General features: G+C 38.4%; 1 protein-coding gene across 1 annotated transcript in view; it reads right to left on the bottom strand.

Moving 5' to 3' along the window:
- Nucleotides 1-1163: 1163 nt before the first annotated feature.
- The window catches only part of LOC119784910 (mucin-19-like), a 28668-nt gene continuing 8138 nt past the window's right edge, over nt 1164-21693 (bottom strand). Inside the window, exons 15-46 of the mRNA XM_038287198.1 lie at nt 19336-19430; nt 19084-19216; nt 18743-18986; nt 17811-17851; nt 17509-17597; nt 17202-17356; nt 16984-17125; nt 16795-16899; nt 16385-16579; nt 14455-14527; nt 14208-14377; nt 13930-14086; nt 13626-13736; nt 13286-13427; nt 13179-13207; nt 11316-11357; nt 10622-11032; nt 10096-10569; nt 9802-10008; nt 9460-9701; nt 9127-9313; nt 7296-7515; nt 7030-7202; nt 6847-6916; nt 5121-5230; nt 5004-5035; nt 4716-4869; nt 3725-3762; nt 3537-3641; nt 1947-1980; nt 1738-1846; nt 1164-1636 (exon numbers count right to left, since the gene is read on the bottom strand). Coding sequence (XP_038143126.1) covers nt 1471-1636; nt 1738-1846; nt 1947-1980; nt 3537-3641; nt 3725-3762; nt 4716-4869; nt 5004-5035; nt 5121-5230; nt 6847-6916; nt 7030-7202; nt 7296-7515; nt 9127-9313; nt 9460-9701; nt 9802-10008; nt 10096-10569; nt 10622-11032; nt 11316-11357; nt 13179-13207; nt 13286-13427; nt 13626-13736; nt 13930-14086; nt 14208-14377; nt 14455-14527; nt 16385-16579; nt 16795-16899; nt 16984-17125; nt 17202-17356; nt 17509-17597; nt 17811-17851; nt 18743-18986; nt 19084-19216; nt 19336-19430 — 4655 coding nt within the window. The 3' untranslated portion in view covers nt 1164-1470. The remainder of the gene's footprint in view (nt 1637-1737; nt 1847-1946; nt 1981-3536; nt 3642-3724; nt 3763-4715; nt 4870-5003; nt 5036-5120; nt 5231-6846; nt 6917-7029; nt 7203-7295; nt 7516-9126; nt 9314-9459; nt 9702-9801; nt 10009-10095; nt 10570-10621; nt 11033-11315; nt 11358-13178; nt 13208-13285; nt 13428-13625; nt 13737-13929; nt 14087-14207; nt 14378-14454; nt 14528-16384; nt 16580-16794; nt 16900-16983; nt 17126-17201; nt 17357-17508; nt 17598-17810; nt 17852-18742; nt 18987-19083; nt 19217-19335; nt 19431-21693) is intronic.

Here is a 21693-nt window from a genome sequence, read left to right as displayed (position 1 = left end):
GTCATCTCAAGGCACTTTACAGTTCAACCAAATCATACAGTCAAATTGATTCAAAGTTTTCTATCTAAGGAAAACCAGTTTATTGCATCGACTCATTGACTCAAATACAATCCCTCACACTAAGCATGCTTGTAGTGACAGTGGAGAGGAAAAACTCCCTTTTAACAGGAAGAAACGTTTAGCAGAATCAGGCTCAGTGTGAGCTGCCATCTGCCGAGGCCGACTGGGGTTCAAGGAGACAGAAGCAGAGATACAAAAACCAGCTGCAAAAGGTGGCCCCGTCTAGGAAACACACAGCCAGGCCGACGAGCACCGAGCCAGCTCCCATGACAGAGGACGAAGAGAGCACATCCAGCCAGTCACGTTCAGAGAAACAGGACTACACTGGAAAATTTGAATAGTCCCTTCACTTAAATTGGTTAGATGAATAAGTTTCCCTCACCTGGACTAAATTCACACATGCACATGTGCAATATTTGGAAGCGACTATTGGAATAAGTAACTTTTCTCGGGAATTGCTATCAAACACCAGACGGGAGCAATATTATGCTTTTGGAACACTACAGCTGTTTTGGGGATTTAAGCCTGAGTGCTTTATTTGTCACAGTTTTAACCTTTTTCCTCAGCATTCTGAGTGGAGTATGAGCATATTTATGTAAGAGGCAAACTTTTGAAGCAATTTCTAGACATTTGACAATCATTACTGACATGCCATTTGCTCTTTTTAACCATGATGATTAAATACAAACTCAAAAACACTTTGATGAACTTTACTAATGCAAAAAAGGTAAAGAATTATGGAGGACGCTCTAACTGCTGCAACTATAACCTTATCGGTTGCCTTCTTCTGGCCTGGTAAAGACAAGTTGTATTTTTTCGGCGGTTACATGACTTGTGCAATATATATACTCATTACTCAACGTCCAGCTATGATTACGTGAAAAGCTATCTAACCATAAGAGCACTGGTGTAAGTACAGGAGTAAATAGTGCAGTCTATTATTTTAAATCCTGCTTTACTTAAACAATGCTGAAACAAGTTCTGGAGAATCTTAAGAATCAGTGTTCCCAATCTGTTCTATAACTAAAGGTGCTTAACATAGTGATATTTGAACATTGAAGTGATGACAGACAAAAGCATGAGTCTAGAAAACATGGACCCCCAAACACGTTTTCCTTTTATTGTTGTATTTATTAAACAAATGCATTACATTTTGCATATAGTTTTTTTGTATTTGTTGAAATAGAAGGTTTAAAAAAACACCCTTAAATGGGCCATTTTGAATACATTGAACACTTCAATGCAGGAAAACACAATAAATGATTCTTTCTCTTGTGATTTAAAGATTATTTAGTAATTTCTTGATAAAAAGATTCTTTTCAGTAACAAACATTTCCATCATTGATCAGTTAAATTGGAGTATAATAGAATCAAAGTTGAAGGTGCAAATACATTGATTGTGGTTGCTTCTCAGAGTGCACCACAAGCTCTACATTCACAGCTATTCACATGCTTGTAGGTATATCTCCTGGTAGTGAGATCAGAGCATTCCACCTCCAGCTCTCTGAACTCTGAGCTCTGCGCCTGGCAGCAGCTGTAGTCCTGCTCCACATGCAGGTATTCGCCTAAAGATATCCTGTTGAAGAGGAAAACATCAATGCAGAGACACAAGGAATGGTGGTAAACATTAACGTTCTGTGTGCTGGTTTTGAATAGCTGAACTGGGCTCCTCCTTACCAGGGCTTGGACGGACAGTGGCCCTCACACAGAGGTACTTCGATGACAGTGGAGCACTCATTAATAGTGACGTTCATTTTGGACAGCTTGGGTGCACAGGTCTGGTTACCTATAAAAAGCCAGAGAAGGAAGTTTTAATTTCTATTTATAATACAAACAAGTTACTACCAATGGGGCAATTTTAGGTATTGTATTGTTACTTGACTTACAGGTGAAGCAGCAGCTTTGGTTCTTCCTTTTACCCTGGAGAGCCAGTTAACAACAAGTCGTGATTAGATTAAATGATTACTGGATTAACTCATCCTTTAAATTAGCTATAAAAGGGACCCCCATTTTATTAGATAAAGGACTGAGTGACCTGCATTTAAAATGCTAAATAGGGTCAGAGCAGACTGTTCTTGCTGAGGACACTGAGGGCTTTTAGAAGGCAGGTTGAATTCGTAAAGACCTTCTATGACTCTGTTGTGGGATGAACCAATCTTTATGGAGCTTTCTGTTAGAGCAGCGGCTTATTTGTCGCTGAGATACAGTGAAGCGGCTGGATAAGCTGATCAGCAAAGCCAGCTCTGTGATTGGATGTCCTATGGATTTAGTGCAGGAGGTAGGAAACAAAAGAACCCTAACTAAAATTAAATCACTGCTGGATAATGTTTCCCACCCCAGACTGCTGCACTTTAAATGCACCAGGGAGCGTTATCACAGATCCTTCTTCCCAGCAGCTGTAAGACTTTATAACTATCACTGTTCCCAACAGCCTCAACAAGTTGTCACATTGATGCTGGTTTTTGCACAGTTTCTGCCTTAGCCAGTTAAAAAAAAACATATCTGGTGTTGCTGCTATTTTTTTTCATATATCCATTACTGAAAAATGTTAGAGCAGCAAAAATATTATAGCAAAAGTTTTCACACACATGTGGACCTTAAAAAAGTTTATAAAAATAACAGAATATGTGAGAGAGTTAAGAAAATAAACAAATAAACTAATGTACTCTAGATTGTTTTTGCAATATAAATACTGTGCATTTGGAAAGAATAAATAATCAGTATACAGCTGTCGACATATCCATCACGGAAAAATGTCTACAGCTGTATACTGATTATTTATTCTTATAATAACTGTTTTGCTGCTGTAACACCACAATTTCCCCATTGTGGGTCAATGAAGGGATTTTCTATTCTACTCTATTCTAATCTATTCTATTCTATTCTATTCTATTCTATTCTATTCTATTCTATTCTATTCTATTCTATTCTATTCTTTTGTATGAAAACTAACACTTAACACTTAGATAAAAAAAAGTCAATCTCTAGATATGGACATTCTAAAGAGAAATTACAGCATTTTACGGAAATACACGGACTCAGAAGGCCTTAATATAAATATATGCCTGTTTTTTTTCTGATTTGTATGTCTAAGAAAACACGAATTACAGTGCATTTATTGATAATCATATTCCATTAAGCACTGAGCTTAATGGTCTACTAGATAAACTTTTTCAACAAGTCCTTATGCACATAAATACAGACCAGTGTTAGAGGGCTAGTCTCCTGCAACACTTAAAAGCCTTTTAGCTTCAACACTTCTGCGTCCAATAAGGGTTCTGCATAGCTGGACTGGTAGCGAGGTAGTTTATCATTTGATTCAGGTTTGTAGGTCAAGGGGCTTATCAGAACATTGCAGGTCAACACCCCTGGATTTGAGTTTGGACTAGCGCTTTACTGTCTTAGACTATTGCAACAGCATTCTTAAACAAAGTAAAATAGAGGGTGAACTCTGTACAGACACTAAGCTGTGGTACCTCAGGACAAATCTCTGTTGGACAGACAGATTCACTCTGGATCCCCTCCTCAGTGCAGACGAAGGACAAGCAGGGTTCTTTCAGGTCTTTCCATGTGTCTCCCAACTAGGCAGATAAAAAGAGGAATACAAATATAGATGAAAATAGAGGGACAGATTTTAAGGATTTATTAATATAAAACAACTTACCCTGTATGTGGTTCCATGATAGCTGCAGGTCTTCTCAACTGTAAAATAAAGCAACAGTTTACTAATTAAAGCAAGTTATTGCAAAAGGTATTATTGGGAGCTGGTCTTTTTTTCTCATTGACACTACTCTAAAGTTTTACAACATTTATTAACATAAAATCAAAGCAAATATTCTCTAAAAAAGAACTTTTACTGTGTCAAACAGGAAACCAGTAGGGCAGCAGCCCCCTCTTGTGGTGGCTCAGGGGGATAACTTAGCTTTTAGCTGTATTGTTATTGATAATTAGGGGAATAAAATCTAATTTATTAATTCTAATATCTAAATGCACAGCTAGTCTCTGCAGAAACAAAGAAAAGTAAAAGCTTTAAGTTCCACTATGCTGATGAAGGTTCTCAGTCATCCAGGTCATAGTCATTCCGTAATACGGAAAACTTTAAGTTCCACAAGTCAATTTCCTATAAATTAGGAAACTTTACTCTTCCTTTTAATTCATGCTTGCAATCTGATAATAATTTTGGCATGAAAGTGTTGTAAGGAGAGAGTTTAACAGATTTTTTAATAGAAAAAACACACAAGATTGCATCTTTAAAAAGGAGCTTGGTAAGTAACATAAAATATTTTTCTAAATCAAACATGCAAAAATGTATTTTTGTGTTTAAATATAAAAAACAGAGAGAAATACATTGTTTATCTTTTCTGATTAATGAAGTATTTTTATTAAATTAAATTGAATTTGTACTGAATAACTTGCAATCAGAGCACTAATTCAACTTTTTATTGATGTGCTCAAATACAACAGGGACCTTGCGTAAAGCCACATTCCTAATGAATTGAATAAAAGACATTATTATTGCCATGACCTATTCCATCCTGATTTAAAGTAAGAAATTCTTGACAGCGTTGTAAATATTTAGGAAATACACATCTAATCTTGAACTACAGCCCTCTGGTTTCTTTGCACACTTTTTAAGGTTAATTGTAAGTTCTTACCACAAATCGGATCACCACAACAAGTGGTGTTCACCAAGGTTTCATTTGGGGAACAGACTGGCAATGGTAAAACAGGTTTTGGAACACACTCCTCAGCGAAGGTCTGATTACTACATATACACAGGTGGCAATCAGACTCCCAAACCTCTCCAGGCTGGAAAACAAAAACATTCATATGTTAGATGGTAGTTTTAGGTAATTAGATGTTAAAAAAAAATCTGCTAGAAATCCTTTTGATGCTTGCTTTGACAAAGCAACTCTTACAATCACTGAAGAAGAAAAACTTACAAACTTAGGCTCCCCGAGTGGTCCTTTACAATCTGAGTTTAAAGAAGAAACATTGTAATTTCTGGAAGAAGGCTGAAACAAAATTTCAAATACCGAAGTATAAAAAGTTGTACATACAAGGAAATTGATTCACACAAACATTTGAGTGGCTTCCTGCCCTGATAAGTCCTGGAGGGCAGAAACATCCGGAGCTGGTCTGAACCAGACTGGGCCCTGAGTTAACGACTCTAAATAAAAGAGAAATATCTTGATAAATCTTTGATAAACATTGAGAAAGAGCGAAGACAATAAGCATCAATCATGTCAATGTTTTTCACTGTATAGTGATTCACAGTTGGGGATTTAAGAGGGCATTAAATTAACACCATGTATCCAAGGCAACATAAATTATTTACACAACTAAAGTAATCAAAACAAATTTGTGGGTAAATTATGAGTGGAATAACATAATAACATAAAACTGTCTGTAATTGAAAAGCACACTCGGTTCCTATCAGTGCAAAGTTATATATTAGATTATCGGCCAATTAAAGTGTATCAAGATTCATTTTCATGGTGTCAAACAACAAACAGTCCTTGATAATCGACCCAACCACGCTCCACTGCTCATCAACACCTCAGCAGCACACAATTCCTGGGGGTGCACATCACAGACAACCTCACTGGGACTGTAAATACCACCTCACTGGTCAAAAATGCAAAAAATTTGCATGTACTTCCTGCGGACAATGAGGAGAGCCCACCTGCCCTCACCCATCCTCACCACCTTCTACAGAAGCACCATAGAGAGCATTCTGACCAGCTGTGTGTGGTGTGGAGGCTGGAAGAAGGTGAGGAGAGTGGTGAGAACAGCAGAGAAGATCATCTGGGCCCCTCTTCCCTCCATTAAAGACATTACATCCCAGCGCTGCATGTCCCGAGCCAGTTACATAATCAATGACCCCTCACACCCCTACCATGGACTGTTCTCCCTGCTGCACTCTGGGAAGAGGCTTCACAGCATCCTATGCAGGTCCGGCAGATTCTGAAATATCCTTTTCCCCACAAAACTCTAAATGATGTCACAGACTCTGCATCAAACTGCCCATATCAATAGGTTTTTTGCAACATGTTTTTTCTCCCACACTGTTTACATTTGATCACTGCTCTGCTTTAAGAAATGGAAATGTCATAAGAGCTGTGCAAAACGAAATTTTGTTTTGTAAATTACAATCAAAGTTGTCAAAGTCTAAGTGATAGGTTTAGGTTTCCTTCCCCCTATTGGACTTTGTTGGTGCAAAACATCATGATCAGGGTATTTCCTCTGAATGTTCTGTTAAGTATCATTGTAATCATAATTTAAGAAATTTTTTTTACCATTTAATGTTTTTTTTTTTTTATGACTTTCTGAAAAGTCAATTAAAAAGAATATTGAGAAGTTTTAAGATTCAAAAGTCCAGATTCTACAGGTAGGCAATGTTCCCAAGTATAAAGTCTGAGAAAGTAAATTGGATTTACACAGAAAACAAAACTGCTTGAATAGCCGAGTTCATCAACCAACTTCAGCTTGAGAGTTTGTAGACTGTGCAGAATAATAATTCATAATCCCAACAGAGTGATGCAATAAAGTATTTCTCTATATAACAGATGCTTTGAAGTTATCATTGTCATACAATTTCACTTATGCTTCATTTAATTTAAAGGCTACAATACTTTGCTTCTCTCTGTTTCTGGGTTACTTGTGCTGTTATGGAGCTGATAACAAACATTTCCACTGAGAAAAATGTGTTAAATACTTCTTTTTTTTCCAGCTGTATTTTTGCTGAATGGCAAACAGAAATTTATAAAAAAAAAAAGTCCAAACCCTCCAAAACAGAAGTCATCTTTTTTATCTTGGCATTCCTTATAAATCAATCCCTTGGGACATTCCGCATCTGAAACGCAACAAAGGTGAGTGACCTTAAATCAAGCATTAATTAGAAATGAGTTCATTCATTTCTTTTAGAGGCTTTGCTATATATAGGAGGAAGAGGTATAAAGTCCTTACCACAACTTCCATTAGTCAGTTCTCTCCAGTCAACACAGAAACCAGCATTTTTACATTCCTTTGCTGCTTGTTCCAAAGAAGAGCAGGAAGCATTTAGGGTTGTGCACGAATCAAATTCACAACTCTTCTTTATGATAGTCATATTGACATATTTGCTGCAGTTAGTAAACACCCTGCAGAAAGACAAATATTTGCTTTTAAAGTAAACAGATGATGATGTCACACTTTTCTAAAGGAGCAGATTTTGTGTGTAGCGTGAAGCGTACGGGTGTTCAAGCAGTTGGCATAATGAGTTTGGTACACAGGTAGGTGGGGGTCCAGTGGGTTCCGGGGGATCATCGGTGACACACGGTACATCGACCGGTGCGGAAAAACACTCCGGCTTCAAAGGGTCATAGTATAGCCAGTCATAGGATGTCTTATCACAGCAGGTGTCGTCCTCAATCTGGCCTCCTCTACGGATGCATGATGCACCACCACACACACCTTTAGAGGGGAAGGAAGTGGAAAGATACAGCTTGCTTCAAATTTGTGTTTTTATCAAAAAATAAAATAAAAAATACACAGTCAATTTTGTTGTGTTAAAGTAAAACTTTAAGAGGTAAATTTAACACCAATACAAGTGCATTTGTTTCCACTCTAATTAGTGTTAAATTGACTTTCTACATAGTGTACATCTTACTCCGGTTGTTTTAATGATGAGTCAATTTACTTTGACTCTGAATATTTAGCCCTGTGGAATTTACTGTGTAGTCTCCAGAGACTTCTTCTGATTTTGTTATTTTTTTTCTTGTAACATATGTATTTTATGAGTAAGATTTGGGGCCAGTAGCTTCCACAAACTTATCATATGAATGTAATTTCACAATATTTTTTGAATTTTTATGCATTTCTTTAATATTGTTTCTAGAATCTTATGAATTAAAAAGTGGAAAGTAAATTGCACATATATGTGATAAATACAGATTATAAAACCATTAGCTCAGCTGCTTGTAAATAAATACAGCATATTAAAAGTTACCATCAATAGGAAAAAATACAGAATCAGTTTATCTCAGATTTAAGGAGATTAGTGAGGGTTTTAAGAAACTATCCAGGTAAGGCTGCAACTAGTGATTTTTTTTAAATTGATTAATCTGTCAATTATATTTAAGATTAATTGAACAATAATCAGTTCGCCAAAAAAGTGTTTTTTAAAAGATCTATTTTTACAGATTTTTAACCAACTGAAGTTAAAAATGTCACTTGAGGCAGTTTAAGGAATTCTGGAAAAGTTATATTTATTAATATTAGTTGTTTTATATTTAATGCAAAGTTATACTTGGTTTGAACAAGATTTGCTAAATTACTACTGTAAAGTTGTTGTTCTTTCAGCAAAATATATGTTTTAGATGATATATATTGGATTCAAATTTAGTATTACTATATTGATGTATTACTAAATTGCCCCTCCTTGAACCACTGCCTTAATGTGGTGGAGGGGTTTCAGTACCCAAAGGATCCCAGCCACTATGCTGTTGAGGGCTTAGATGCCCCTTAGTAGGGTCCCCAAAGGCAAACACACTCTGGGTGACAGGTCAGTCAAGAAGTGGTTCAATATAATAAACTTATGATGACAAATAAATTGAAGCACATGACTTTGTCGAGTAAGAGAATGAGGTCCCCCAAATCTGAGGCCTTTCTTGACTGGAAAATGGTGGCAGCGTTAACTGCGACACACGCAGATGACCTGGTTTCTGAGGATAAACCAGGCTTAAGCCCCCAGAGTTAAATTGACATCTTCTGGTTTAACTTGTAGCTTTTTTGGACAAAAGACTACAGATTCCATATTTGACAACAAAAACAGAAAAGTTAGTTCAAAAGACTAGAGAAAAAGCTAAACCTAGTAGCTATCAAGCATGGAGTGGTTGCATCATGCTATGGATGTCTAGGGAGTTACTGTTTTAGACAGATACCAAGATGAGATACTGCACATCACTATGGTATGCAAATTAAAAGTGCAGCTGAAGCATGATACATTAACCCAGGAAACACTGTTGAAAAGGGAGTTAACAGTCATTTGTAATTATGAATCATCACTTCTTGTTTATATCTTACCACATTGTCCTTGGGTGTTGTTGACAAAAAGCTCCATGGCCAGGCTGACCACTAGCGTGAAAGACGGGGAGAGAGAGACAAAGGATCGGATCTCAGGAAGGACGATTGACACTTTGTAGTTTGTGGTTTCAAACATCATCCCCTGCGCCTTAAAGGGTGGCTTAATGATCTTGTTATTCAGAGTGGCCTGAAAAAGACACATCAAAGTCAAGCCATTTGACTTGATGCAATATTTCTTAACTAGTTTGCAAACTTTTATACCTAAAATAAGAGAAAGTAGTTTATCTGCTTTTATTTTAAGAAGCAAATTGATACACTAATACAAAAAAATACCTTGATACCAACAGGATGTGTGGTGATAGTAAGTTTAGCTGTGTTGTTCTGATATTTCACAATAACAGCTTTAACACAGGAGCCTGGGAGTGATGGTGCACAGTAGAAATTGTCCACCACAATGGCCAGGTGATGCTGTGGGGATTGCTCTTCCACGAGGGTGTAGGTGCAGTCTTTCAGGAAATCAAAAGTTACTCCACTGAAAGAAATGTAGTGTGGGTCTCCATAGAGCTCACAGCGACCTGGAAAAGGTCAGATGAGAAGTTAATTTTCTGCAGTATGCAAAATATAGTAATTCATTTGGAAACAAATATATTGTAACTGTGATTAATGAACACTTACAGTCACACCTCCACGTTTCACAGCATCCATCAGAGATCTTTATTAATTGACCCCTGGGACATTCAGGAATAACAAGCTCCGGACAAACCACGGGGGTCAACTCTATTTTTTGATTTACACAGGTCTTGATGAAACAGTCCTCTGTCCAAGTTTCACCACAAGCCCATTCTTTTTTCAGCTTCAGGTCTTTGCAGACGCAGTCTTTTTCTGTGGATGACACAAGCAGAAAAATTACACAATATTTAATTACAAAGTTGCTTTGTCAAATTTTAGGGACAATTGCAAAACACTCACGGCTATCTGTAGAGGGCTCTGTTGTCGTCAACGGTAATTTAGTTATTATATTAGCTGTTGTGGTTTGCTCTGTGGAAATGGTAGAACCCTTTGCTGTGCTTAAAGAGATTGTAGTTTCAGGAATAGAAACACTGGTACCTAGAGTTGAGGTTGAAGTAGTTGTAGAATTAGTATTCCCCTGTGTTGAAGTAAAATAAGTTGTGATTGCAGGTGTGGAAACAGTATCTGCCAGCGTTGAGGTTAAAGTAGTTGTAGATGGTGGTGTAGAAACTGTAGTTCCCAGCGTTGAGGTTAGAGTAGCTGTAGATGGTGGTGTAGAAACTGTAGTTCCCAGCGTTGAGGTTGAAGAACTTGTAGATGGTGGTGTAGAAACTGTAGTTCCCAGCGTTGAGGTTGAAGAACTTGTAGGTGGTGGTGTAGAAACTGTAGTTCCCAGTGTTGAGGTTGAAGAACTTGTAGATGGTGGTGTAGAAACTGTAGTGCCAAGCGTTGAGGTTGAAGAAGTTGTAAATGGTGCTGTAGAAACTGTAGTTCCCAGTGTTGAGGTCAAAGAAGTTGTGGCTGCAAGTGTGGAAACAGTATCTCTCAGCGCTGAGGTTGAGGAAGTTGTAGATGGTGGTGTAGAAACTGTAGTTGCCAGCGTTGAGGTCAAAGAAGTTGTGGCTGCAAGTGTGGAAACAGTATCTCTCAGCGCTGAGGTTGAGGAAGTTGTAAATGGTGCTGTAGAAACTGTAGTTCCCAGTGTTGAGGTCAAAGAAGTTGTGGCTGCAAGTGTGGAAACAGTATCTCTCAGCGTTGAGGTCAAAGAAATTGTAGATGATGGTGTAGAAACAGTAGTTCCGAGGGTTGCAGTCGAAGATGTTGTTGTTGCTGATGTAGAAATAGTAGTGCTTGGCGTTGCAGTTGAAGAAGTTGTAGTTGGAGAAAGAGTAGTCCCCTTTGTAGTGCTTGGTGAGGTTTTAATTGTGGGTGTGGAATCAGAAGTCCCCAGTGTTGAGGTTGAAGAAGTTGTTGTAGCTGTAGAAATGGTAGTCCCAAGCAATGTGGTTGAAGATGTTGTAATTGCTGGGGTAGAAACAAGAGTGCCCAGGGTTGAAGTTGAAGAAGTTGTTGCTGTTGTAAGGGAAACAGTGGTGAGCATTTTTCTGGTAGTCAAGATGCTGGCCGTTGTAACCAGAAGTGTTTGATTCATGGAAAAAAAAATGTTTTTTTAGTGATACCTGTTGCAGTCGTTGTCAGTGTGGCTGAAGTTGTTGGAGGAGCTGTTGACAGTAAGGCAGTAGTTTAGAAGAAGGTTATGTTGAGCAAAAAATATTATCTTTTGCTACAGAAAATATATATTTTCCCCTGTTTATGCAAATTTAACAGCTTCACGTTTTCTAATAATTTTATGTCAAAGACCAATTAAAAGTTGAACCTCCAAATAACATTTTTTACTCTCCTCACACTCTGTTGCCATTAGATTTTGGTTATCAGTTTAACTTAACCATTCTAACACATTGCTGTATTTTTCTCTGAACCATTCTCATATCATACTGGCTATATGTTTAAATCCCTTCTCCGGCTGTAAATAATAGCCATGGGTCCTCGGTTCTTAATGAACAACAGCATCCCCACAGCATGATACTAACTCCACCTTATTTTATCATGGGGTGGTAAGTTGATGGTGATGGGGATATTTTTATTACATGCAACTCTTATTGATGCGCTTTTAACCTAACCTGTTAGTAACCATGTCTTGATAGCATTGGGGTTTTTCATATTCTTTCAGTTTTAAAGGTACACTATGCAACCGGTGTTGATTTTCCAGCGAGACTCCCCCCAGAGGGCGAAAGTAAAAGTGCACTGTCGTAAATATGCACAGCTGTTCTCCTGGTTTCTCCGTCAAGCCAGGCGCGGTTGTTTTGAGCTTAGCAGACAGGCGAACGCAACGAATGACTAATGCTGCGTTCACACCACAGCTGGCACAACAGAAGCAGCGAGTTTACATGCAAAGTCAATGGTTGACGCGCGTCAAGGCGCAGCAAAAGGTCCAGCGGCGCGTTTTGAGCAGCAGGCCCAGCGCGTCTGACCAGCTGAAGCAGGGAGAGAGACACAGCGCTGATGATCAGAGGCTATGATCTCTCCTCTTAAACAGTTTATTGACGCCTAAATTAACTTAAAATGCAGAAATCTGCCGGCAGAATATGCAGTTTGGATTATTTAGATCAAAAACACCTACCAGCTGCTGCGGTGAACCGCGAGGACGTGACCTGGCCAGAGGCTGCTGATGAAGGGGTTCCTTCTGTCGGCGCACCGCTGGTATGTGGGGGTCTGAGCGGCTCCGACAGAAAAAATATTGAAGGCAGGATAATAATCTGAATGAACTGACGGCACTGATTACGTTTTCAGGTGTATTTTCTCATTTAAACACATATTAAAACTACTTTATTCCAAATGATCACAGCAAATATAGCTGCAAGGCAGAAAAAGGATAGTGAAGCTCCGCCCAAGGCGCGTCAGACACACTTTTGTACCGCACAGCCAGAGCAGCAAAGCTGCTTCAGCTGCGCGTCAGAACTAACTGGTTCAAGCAGCAAAAATGAAGCAGCAGACACGATTTTGCTGCTTTTGCTGCGTGAACGTAGCATAACTGCACAAGGATCGCCACTGTGCTAGCAACGAGAATGCTTTTAACTGGGGGGTGTAGCAGTTCTCGCCGTAAAGCAAGAATGACTCTCACGAGACTTCTGAGCCTGTGGGTGCGGGTCGGTGCTCCTGCAATTGCAAGTGCAGTATTTCCCCCACAGACCACCAGGGCGGCCGAGAATACCTTTGTTCAACCTGAAATGAATCATTTAATCATCCATAACGCTATAGAACACATTAATTAACTGAAAAATGTTGCATAGTGTGCCTTTAATATGATGGATTTACAAAAGAGGAGACTCCTGAAGCCATCTGGTTACAAAGGGTTTTTAAGGGACATCACAGTCAATTGAATATAAATGCTTTCTGGATTTTCATTTGTATAAAAAGTGAATAAAAATGCAAAAAATGCAAAGCAAGAACTGTATACATAGTCAAAATTTGTAAATACTTACGGCAAATGACTGTTCCATTTTCACAAGTACTGGGTGGGGGGAAAAAATTGAGTCATTGGTGAATTTTATTTATTGGTGGCGTATTTTCCATGATAGTTTAAACTTACCATAAAATGAAGTCTATAATAACTCCTTCTCCTGGTGGGACAATTGTTTCATTGAAAAGGCAGGAACAGTTTCTCAATTCAGTGCATCTGCCAGTATTCTCATCAAAGTATGGAGATTCCTTAGGGCATCTTGGGTAACAGCCTTTTCCGGGGTAAATAAAACAAAAGAAACACACCTTTTGATATGTTGGAGAGTTTTAAGGCATCAACCAGTCCCTAACAAATTCCTTTTAATAATCCTTAAATTGTGAAGATCTAAAAATGTTCATATACGCTAACTTTCAAAAATATAAAAAAGTGGCCTCATTTTAAACTGTATAAATGTACAATTGTTTTTCACCTTCCAACTTTTGATTAGAATGGTTGGGAGTTCCACAGGTCAGTATCCTTCCACAGGATTCATAGTGCCACCTACACTGGCCTTGCTCATTGTAGTAGTCACAGTAGACAGCTGATAGAGGGGAAAAAAATAGTAAATAATAGTAAATACTGGATTAACACTTTTCTTTTAACTACATTATACTGTAAACATTATAAAAATGTTAAAAGGATATGATATTAAAAGGATGTGATATACGTAAATAGACATTAACAAACAAACATTGAACAGATTTGTTAAGATGGGCAAACAGATTATAACTTACGGCACAAATCAGGTGTCCTCCAGTTAATGCAAACATCCAGATCACTGCAGGCCTCTGCATAGGCAGCCACTGCTGTGCAGAAACCCAAGAACTTTCCTTCAAACTCACAGGAACATGACTCATGCACACAGGCTTGGTAGTAGGGCTCTGGATCCACCTTAGAGTTAAATAATACCCAGAAAAACATGACAGGCCTCCAGTAAAGTCCTAAAACATCTCTTACCAATAAGAGTCTTTACTGATAGAAATTAGAAAAATGTTGCATTTGCAAGACAAACCGTTAAATGACAGTCCCTGAATGTGTCTCCTTTAATGATCATACAGCGCCGCTGGGCCCATGCAGAACAATAGGAGTGACGTTCGCATGGAAATATCTCAGTGGTCACATCAGAGCAAGGAGGAGTGCTGATCTTCCAACTGTTTCCAAAAGCTAGTGGACTGCTCACCACTGCAAATACATTTTATGGGTTTTCATCTTAACAATAATGTAAAAAGAAAAACAGCTCAAATTTAATATGGATTTACCAGCTGAGCCAATTATCTGAAGGTCGTTCATCTCATTGGAGTCGAAGTTGCCACAGAGACCGCAGACTTTGTTCTAGAGGAGACATTGTTTGGAAAATATGTGAATATGTAGAAGCTTAAAAATGTACACCAAGAGAATCCTCATGTCTATTCAGTTACCCATATAGAAATGAATAGTTCCCCTGATAAAACCATGTAACCTGAACATTTAAGTCCTCCGAACTTAATAAAAACTTTAACCTAACTACAGTTATTAAAAAGATTACAAGCATCAACAAAAGCATTTATATATATTTTTTAATTGTAGCCAACCAAATGGCTGTTTTATTTTAGAGAACATAAAAATATAAAAACATGGAAAAGACAATAAAACAAGACAGGAAAGGATGAATTTCCTGGTGTTATTGTTATTGTACCAGATTTTCGTACGTTAGCCGTGTAGTATAGATAGCTGTTACGGAGAGGTAGAACAGTGTTTTTTTTTTTTTATGCTTTGATTTAGTCAGTTTTAAAGCTTTTTTACAAGCCCCTCCTTGAACCACTACCTTAAAGTGTTATTGCTTGGATGATGCGCAAGGATTTGAATGACCTTGGTAGTGTCTCCCAAGACAAAGGCTTTGGGGGATGAGTCGCAAAGAGTGGTTCAATAAGCTCTTTTAATGACTTGAGAGGCTGGACTCTCTTTTACTCTGGTGTAGCCCAAAGGGAGAGAGCCTGGGTACCAGGGCCAGGGCTCTGCTGTTACAATTCACCCCAGTGGATGAGACGGTCACATCTTGGGAACTCCATAAGTCTACTAGGGGACTTCAAGGCACATGTGGGAAATGACAGTGACATATGGAAGGGCATAATCAGGAGGAATGTACCTATAGGTCTGATCAGTATTGAAATTCTATGCAAGTAATGGTTTGATTTTGTATTTGTATTTCAGGTACATTGACTGCATGTCTTGGACAATCAGGTGAAGAAGGACAAACTTGGCAGACCCAAGAAGACTTATGAGCATTATGAACGGTCAGGGATGTAGTCAACTCCCATTTCCAGGATATATTTTCTATGACTTTGGGGGAGGTTGAAGACATGGGGTCTGAGAAGACCATGTTCTCTCCCACTATTGTGAAAGTGGCCTCCAGTAGCTGTGGCCATAAGGTCTGTGACAGAGATGGGGGATCTGGAGCCAGCAAGTCACCTCTATGTAATGCATTTGTTCTGCCCAGCCAATCTGCAAACCTGTGCAGATTGGACTCAACTGATTCAGTGGCTGGGCATAGCAAACACATGACATAGAGATAACTTGTTGGCTCCAGATACCCTATCTCTGGTCTGGCCATTGAGCTCCAGAAGTACTCCTATTGAGCCATGTTGGTTTGTGGGGCTCCTTAGGCGGCGAACAGTTACAGTGAGACCAAGTTTGCTGCTCCCCAAGTGTTGCAGAGGCTGTGAGGGAATATGGTGAGACCTTGGAGAAAGACTTAGTTACCCACCAATGATTCTGGCAAACAGTCCAGCACCTCTGGATGGCAAAGCAGTGCTTTCGCTAACGGATAACTCATCTTTTCTCAAGCTTGTTTGACAATTGATCCGATGAATTTGCCAAACTCAGAATACGGGGCTGCATTAAATTTTCAAAATATAGTATGTATTTTTATGAAAGTTTTATGAGGCTTGACTTTATACAGTCTAAACCATTTGCTGAACTTCTACTTTAAATTGATTTTACCCGATTAGGTTGTTTTTTTTCGATTTCGAAGATTTTAAAGGGCAAAAGTTGCCAAGAAATAATTTTAAACCACAAATTTTTCAGAAAACACACTAATTTACATTTAGTTGAAAGTCCCTGGAACAACTTGAGCAGGATTCCCTGAGTTCTCTTTAAATTTGAGAGAGCAGAAGTCAATAAAAATGAGTCATATTTTTCAAGGCCACTCACCCTCCAGTCAGGATGGAGTTCTATGGTGATCCTTGTGTTTTTGTCCCAAATGAGAGTTAGACCTTTGCTTGGCACAGAGACTACTATATACAGTCCCACAGTGTGCGTCTTGTAAAGGGGCTCTTGCTCCAAAGTCCAACCACTTTTGAGGTGTCTGGTGACTTTCATATCACTCAGTGTTAGCGTGACTTTATCCTGAAAAGGAAAATTATTCAATTAGACACTCTTTAATCTAAACTGTAAACTCTATATTTCAAAAATACCCATGCAAATCTTCAGTGAAGTGACTGAGGTGAAAATGTGTTTAAGTTAAATGGTAAGATGTCCCATATTATTGGTTAAATCATTGGGGTATAAGCATTAAGAATCTGATACAGATGTTTGGTTTAATCATAGAAGGATGAACCCACCTCCAGATCTAGAATAATTGTACGAGAACAGGTGAGGGCTTCATCACAGCAGGGCACACTCTCCACTCGGACAGAAAAGGAACCATTTCTGTTCCCGCAGTAATCCTTTAGCAAAGTAACAATGATACTAAATAAGCATACATGAAACAAGTCATCTTAAAATGCTCCACTACACTCTTGGAAGCTCACCTCTACCAGTGTGTACTGACAGTGTCCATCAAAGCGAAACCATTTAGAATCAAAAGTCTGGTAATGTCCATTTCCATAAACCTGACACTTCCCTGAGCACGCCTCCTCATCTTTGCAGCTCCACTGGCCCTGGTTACAGGTACTAAAAGGTAGAAGGATGTCAACATGATTATTTCTGGTCTTTATAAGGGAAGCAGGTGCAGCAGAGGGAGTGTTACCATGTTTTACAGTTGGTTTTGACAAACTCTCCAGCACTGAACACTTTGCCACTGTACATACAGGTGCAATTATTTCTGGGAACGCATCTCCCATTGTGATCCTCATATTGGTCCAGAGGGCAGTAACAGCCACTCTCGCAGCTCACATTAGCACCCTGGGTATGATGTTGAGGAAAGGAAAATTACATTGTTCTATTTGGGTTTGTTTTTCTGCCTTTCACTGCTATAATAATAAATACAGCTTTGAATCAACGTTTTAACTGTTAGAAATAAATGCAACTATGCAGGTCATTAGGTTAAAGCTTACCAAAGGTTTATTGAGACTGTCACAGGTTTTCTGAGCTGTGTTGACTTCAAACTCTGAGCAGTGAACACAAACCTTCCCATTTCTGCAACCTAACCCAGAACATGTTAAATACCAACAAGCTGATCAGTGAGAAGCATGCACAAGGGTTCATTTTAAATTCACAGAAAAACAGATAATATTAAAGAATTGCATTTTAATCACTGAAACAAAAAGCTGCACAGATAGAATACCAGAGATTAATCTTAAGTAGATTTCTTGGTTTTATTGGCAGTAATATAATACAATATAATATGGAAATTTACCGCAGTCCTTGGAGCAGTGGAGTTTTCCATCCTTACAAAGGCTTTAAGGAAAATATTATTTGAATAGATATGCATTAATACATTTAATACCACTATTATATATTTGAAGCAATCAGTTGATCAGATGATTGTCTGTATAAACATATTAAAAATGTTAACTTAGGTTCAATAGCACCATAACCATACCTTTTAGGCACTCTTTCCTCATCTCATCCATTCATCCCCTCATCATTCCTAATCAGCTTTTCTCCAAACTAATCCATCTTCTATCAAATTAAATTTTTCAAACCTCCCCCCCTACAAAATAATTTCTTATTGTTTAGTCATTTGGTCATTTTTTACTTCTGTTATTGATAACTTATGTGTTTTATGGAAGAAATGTTTAGCGTTCCTAAATGTGTCTTAACACAATAACTCTATATAATTCTATAGAGTCAAATTCTGATTTCAATAGAGTTTTGTTTCACATCTTCAGTACTGAAACACATATCCCTAAATGACTGAAACTCCTCAGGAACCACAGACCAAGAGATTGTTCAAATAAACTGAAGCCGACTGAACACATCAGACTTCTAGGGCAACAGTTTAAAATGTTAACATGCTGCACATATGAGTAATATACATAGAATTTCAACTGAATTCATGACAAAAAATTACTTTTTTGTAAAAAAAAAAAAGTAGACAGTTTTCAACATATAATATATAAAATATATTTAAATATATAATTCCTTACGTCATTCTCCTAAATTGCTGTCTATTGTTATTATAACAACATTCCCTCTGATGGTACCCTCATTCAAAGGCTGAAGGAAATCCCACATAACATAAATTAAATAATCATATACCATCCTTTGTTATGAACAAACCTAAATCAATTCATAAGCAATGCTGTGGCATTGAATGAACATTTTCAGTATTTTCCATGAACTCACCATTGTCGCCCATCAATAACTACAGGTCCTGGTGGTGTAACACCCCTACTGTGATAACACATGCATTGCCCCTTTGGGACGCAGGTTCCGTCTTGGTTCAGATGGGTTCCCTCTGGACAGCCACATCCCTCTGCTGGAGGGCTGTCCAGCTCGCAGCGAGGATCATACCCGGACAGCGAAAGGCACGTATTATTACATGCCCGGACATTGTAGGAGAACTCCTGGTTCGTTGGACATTTCACAGCTTTAACACAGAATTTTTTAAAGTTCAGAATGTGAAAAACATAAGAGGATGTGAAAAACCAAATACATATTTAAAAATATTTAATGCCCATACTCACTGCAGTTGGTGGCTCTCCTCCAGTTGCCAAGTTCTATACCCACATTAGCACACGCTTTAGCATAACTTCCCAAAGAAGAACACAGGCATTGCAGTAGATTATTCCCACAGTTGCATGTTTTCTGGATGCAAGCCTAGAAGCAGTAATAGGTTATATGAACAGGAGGTCAGCGTTAATGCATCACCATTAGTTGACAAATCAACTAATCAGGGATGTCTTCAGGAATTAACTGTGTAATAAAAACATTCTTACGTCATGGTACTGGTCAGTCGGAATGTGGCCGTGGCACTTGGCAAATATCCCATTTGAATCATACAATACAGAGCACTTCTCATCTGCAAATATTTCTGAAATGTATAATATCAAACAATGTACACACCTGTTGGCAATATAATTTGGTACAATATGTTTTCTTTGAGGCACAAGATGCAACCTGTGTACATTATGTTAAACTTCTTAAACTTATTCCTGGTGGTATCGTGGACATTGTGGTAAAGAGGGTTACTTCCATGGCGGATGTCTGTTTTTCATGTTGCTGCTTTTTTTGTTGAACACAGATATGCATGTCCATGGTAACTGTTACTATGCTGAATATGGTGTTAAATCAAGCACATTCAGCTTGACCTTATCTTAAATAGAAAAGTACAGAAAATCAAGCATTATTAGCTTTGCTTTTTCATGAAAAAGGCAATGGATAGATTTCTGTAGTGACTGAGCTGTGATTAACATCTAAAAAAAACTCTTACTGGTCTCGAGTTTGTGTCTGGGGTGCCTGGGGAGCAGTGTGGGGTTAAGGGTTTTGCTCAGGAACTCAGAGAGGAGGATGTGGGGATCGAACCGGGCACTTGCAACTTTCTCAGAGCGCAAGCGCATAGCTCTAATCACTAGTCCAACACTCCCCATATTAAAAAGACCAAAAAGCATTTTATCATGATAAAATAGGGTAATATACACCAGCGTGCATCCCTTTTAAGCCTAAATAGAATTCCTGCGCCAATACGAATTTATGGGCTATCTGCCATAAGCAGAGTTGATCCAGCTATTTAATAGAACCAGAGATTCCTACAATGCCTTGCAGTTGCAATTCAATTCAGTTATTTATATGGTGCCAATTCACAACAGGTCATCTCAAGACACTTTACAATTCACCAGATCATACAGTCAAAACCATCTGATTGAATCTACTCATCGACTCAAAGGCAACCCCTCCCACTAAGCATGCTTGTAGCGAAAGTGGAAAGAAAAAAAACTCAATTTTAACAGGAAGAAACCTCCAGCAAAGCCAGGCTCAGTGTGAGCAGCCATCTGCAATGGCCGACTGGGGTTAAAGAATACAGAGATACTAATACATTATCTGAGGCCTTGAGAATATCATTTGTGACTTTCAACTGAGCAATTTCAGTGCTATGATGAGTTCTAAAGCCAGACTGAAACACTTTGAAAAGTTTATTATGGTGCAAGTGGTCGCACACTTGATTGGCAACTACTTTCGTAAGAATTTTACATTACAAAGGAGGATTTGATATAGATCTATAATTGACCAAGTCATCTGGGTCAACACGCAGTTTCTTAAGTAATAGTTTAAGGCAACCTGTTTAAGGTTGCTGTAATCAAACTTTAACAGAGATAGATTAATCACATCTAAACTGGAGGAGGAGATTGCTTGGAACTGGATCTAACATACAAGTTGAAGGCCTTGATGAAGATAATACTTTTGCTAACTCCAGAAGTTCAACTGGATCAAAGCAGTCTTAACCCGGTTCAGATTCTATGGCTACCTCAGATGCTGCCTCAAACCCAGAGATAAACCAATCGTAGTTAGAGGAGTCCTAATGATCTTATTTTTATTAAGATCAGACTTATTTATCAAGAATCCCATAAAATAATTACTGCTAAGAGCAAGTGGATTGCAGGGTTCAACAGAGCTATGGCTCTGGGTGAGTTTGGCAACTGTATTAAAAGATATCTAGGATTATTCTTTTTCTCCTCTATCAATGAGGAGAAATATGCTACTCTTGCTCTATGAAGGGTCCCTGTATACAACAGTAAACTATTCTCCAGACTAGGTAGGATCCCCGTAGGCATGTGGAGCACCATTTCCTCTCCAGTTTCCTAGCATTGTGCTTGAGAGTGTGCAGCTCTGTATTAAACCAGGGAACTAGCTTTCTATTTTTAAAGTTTTTTCTTTTTCAAAGGGGCTGCGTTGTCTCAGGCTGTACGCAGAGAACTAGCAACCCCATCATCAAAATCATCAACCTGTGAAGGGGAATAAACTAAACTTTTGCCCCCCTGCAGCATTGCTCAGCGACACAGAGGAGAGAGAAAGGGAAAAAGATTCCTTAAAGTCTATAACTGCACTATCTGATAATGATCTGCTAAAGTGAAACTTTTTTTGGAGATGGAGAACTCTGTTAAAGTAAACCTGAAGGTTACTAAAAATGGGACAGTGAGGTCAGGGTTGTGAGGAAATACTGTTATTTCTTCACATTTAATGCCATATGTCAGCACAAGGTCCAAAGTATTATGATGAGAACATGTTCTCACAGTACTGTATTTAGTGCAATGCAGTCACTAATACAAGATTGGAATTATTTCTGTTTTAGACATTTT

Source organism: Cyprinodon tularosa, unplaced genomic scaffold (assembly GCF_016077235.1).
Source record: "Cyprinodon tularosa strain WSP-4 unplaced genomic scaffold, ASM1607723v1 ctg237, whole genome shotgun sequence".
NCBI classification, from domain to species: domain Eukaryota; kingdom Metazoa; phylum Chordata; class Actinopteri; order Cyprinodontiformes; family Cyprinodontidae; genus Cyprinodon; species Cyprinodon tularosa.
Note: the sequence above shows the minus strand (reverse complement) of the source record. Positions and strands in the feature narration are given on the sequence as shown.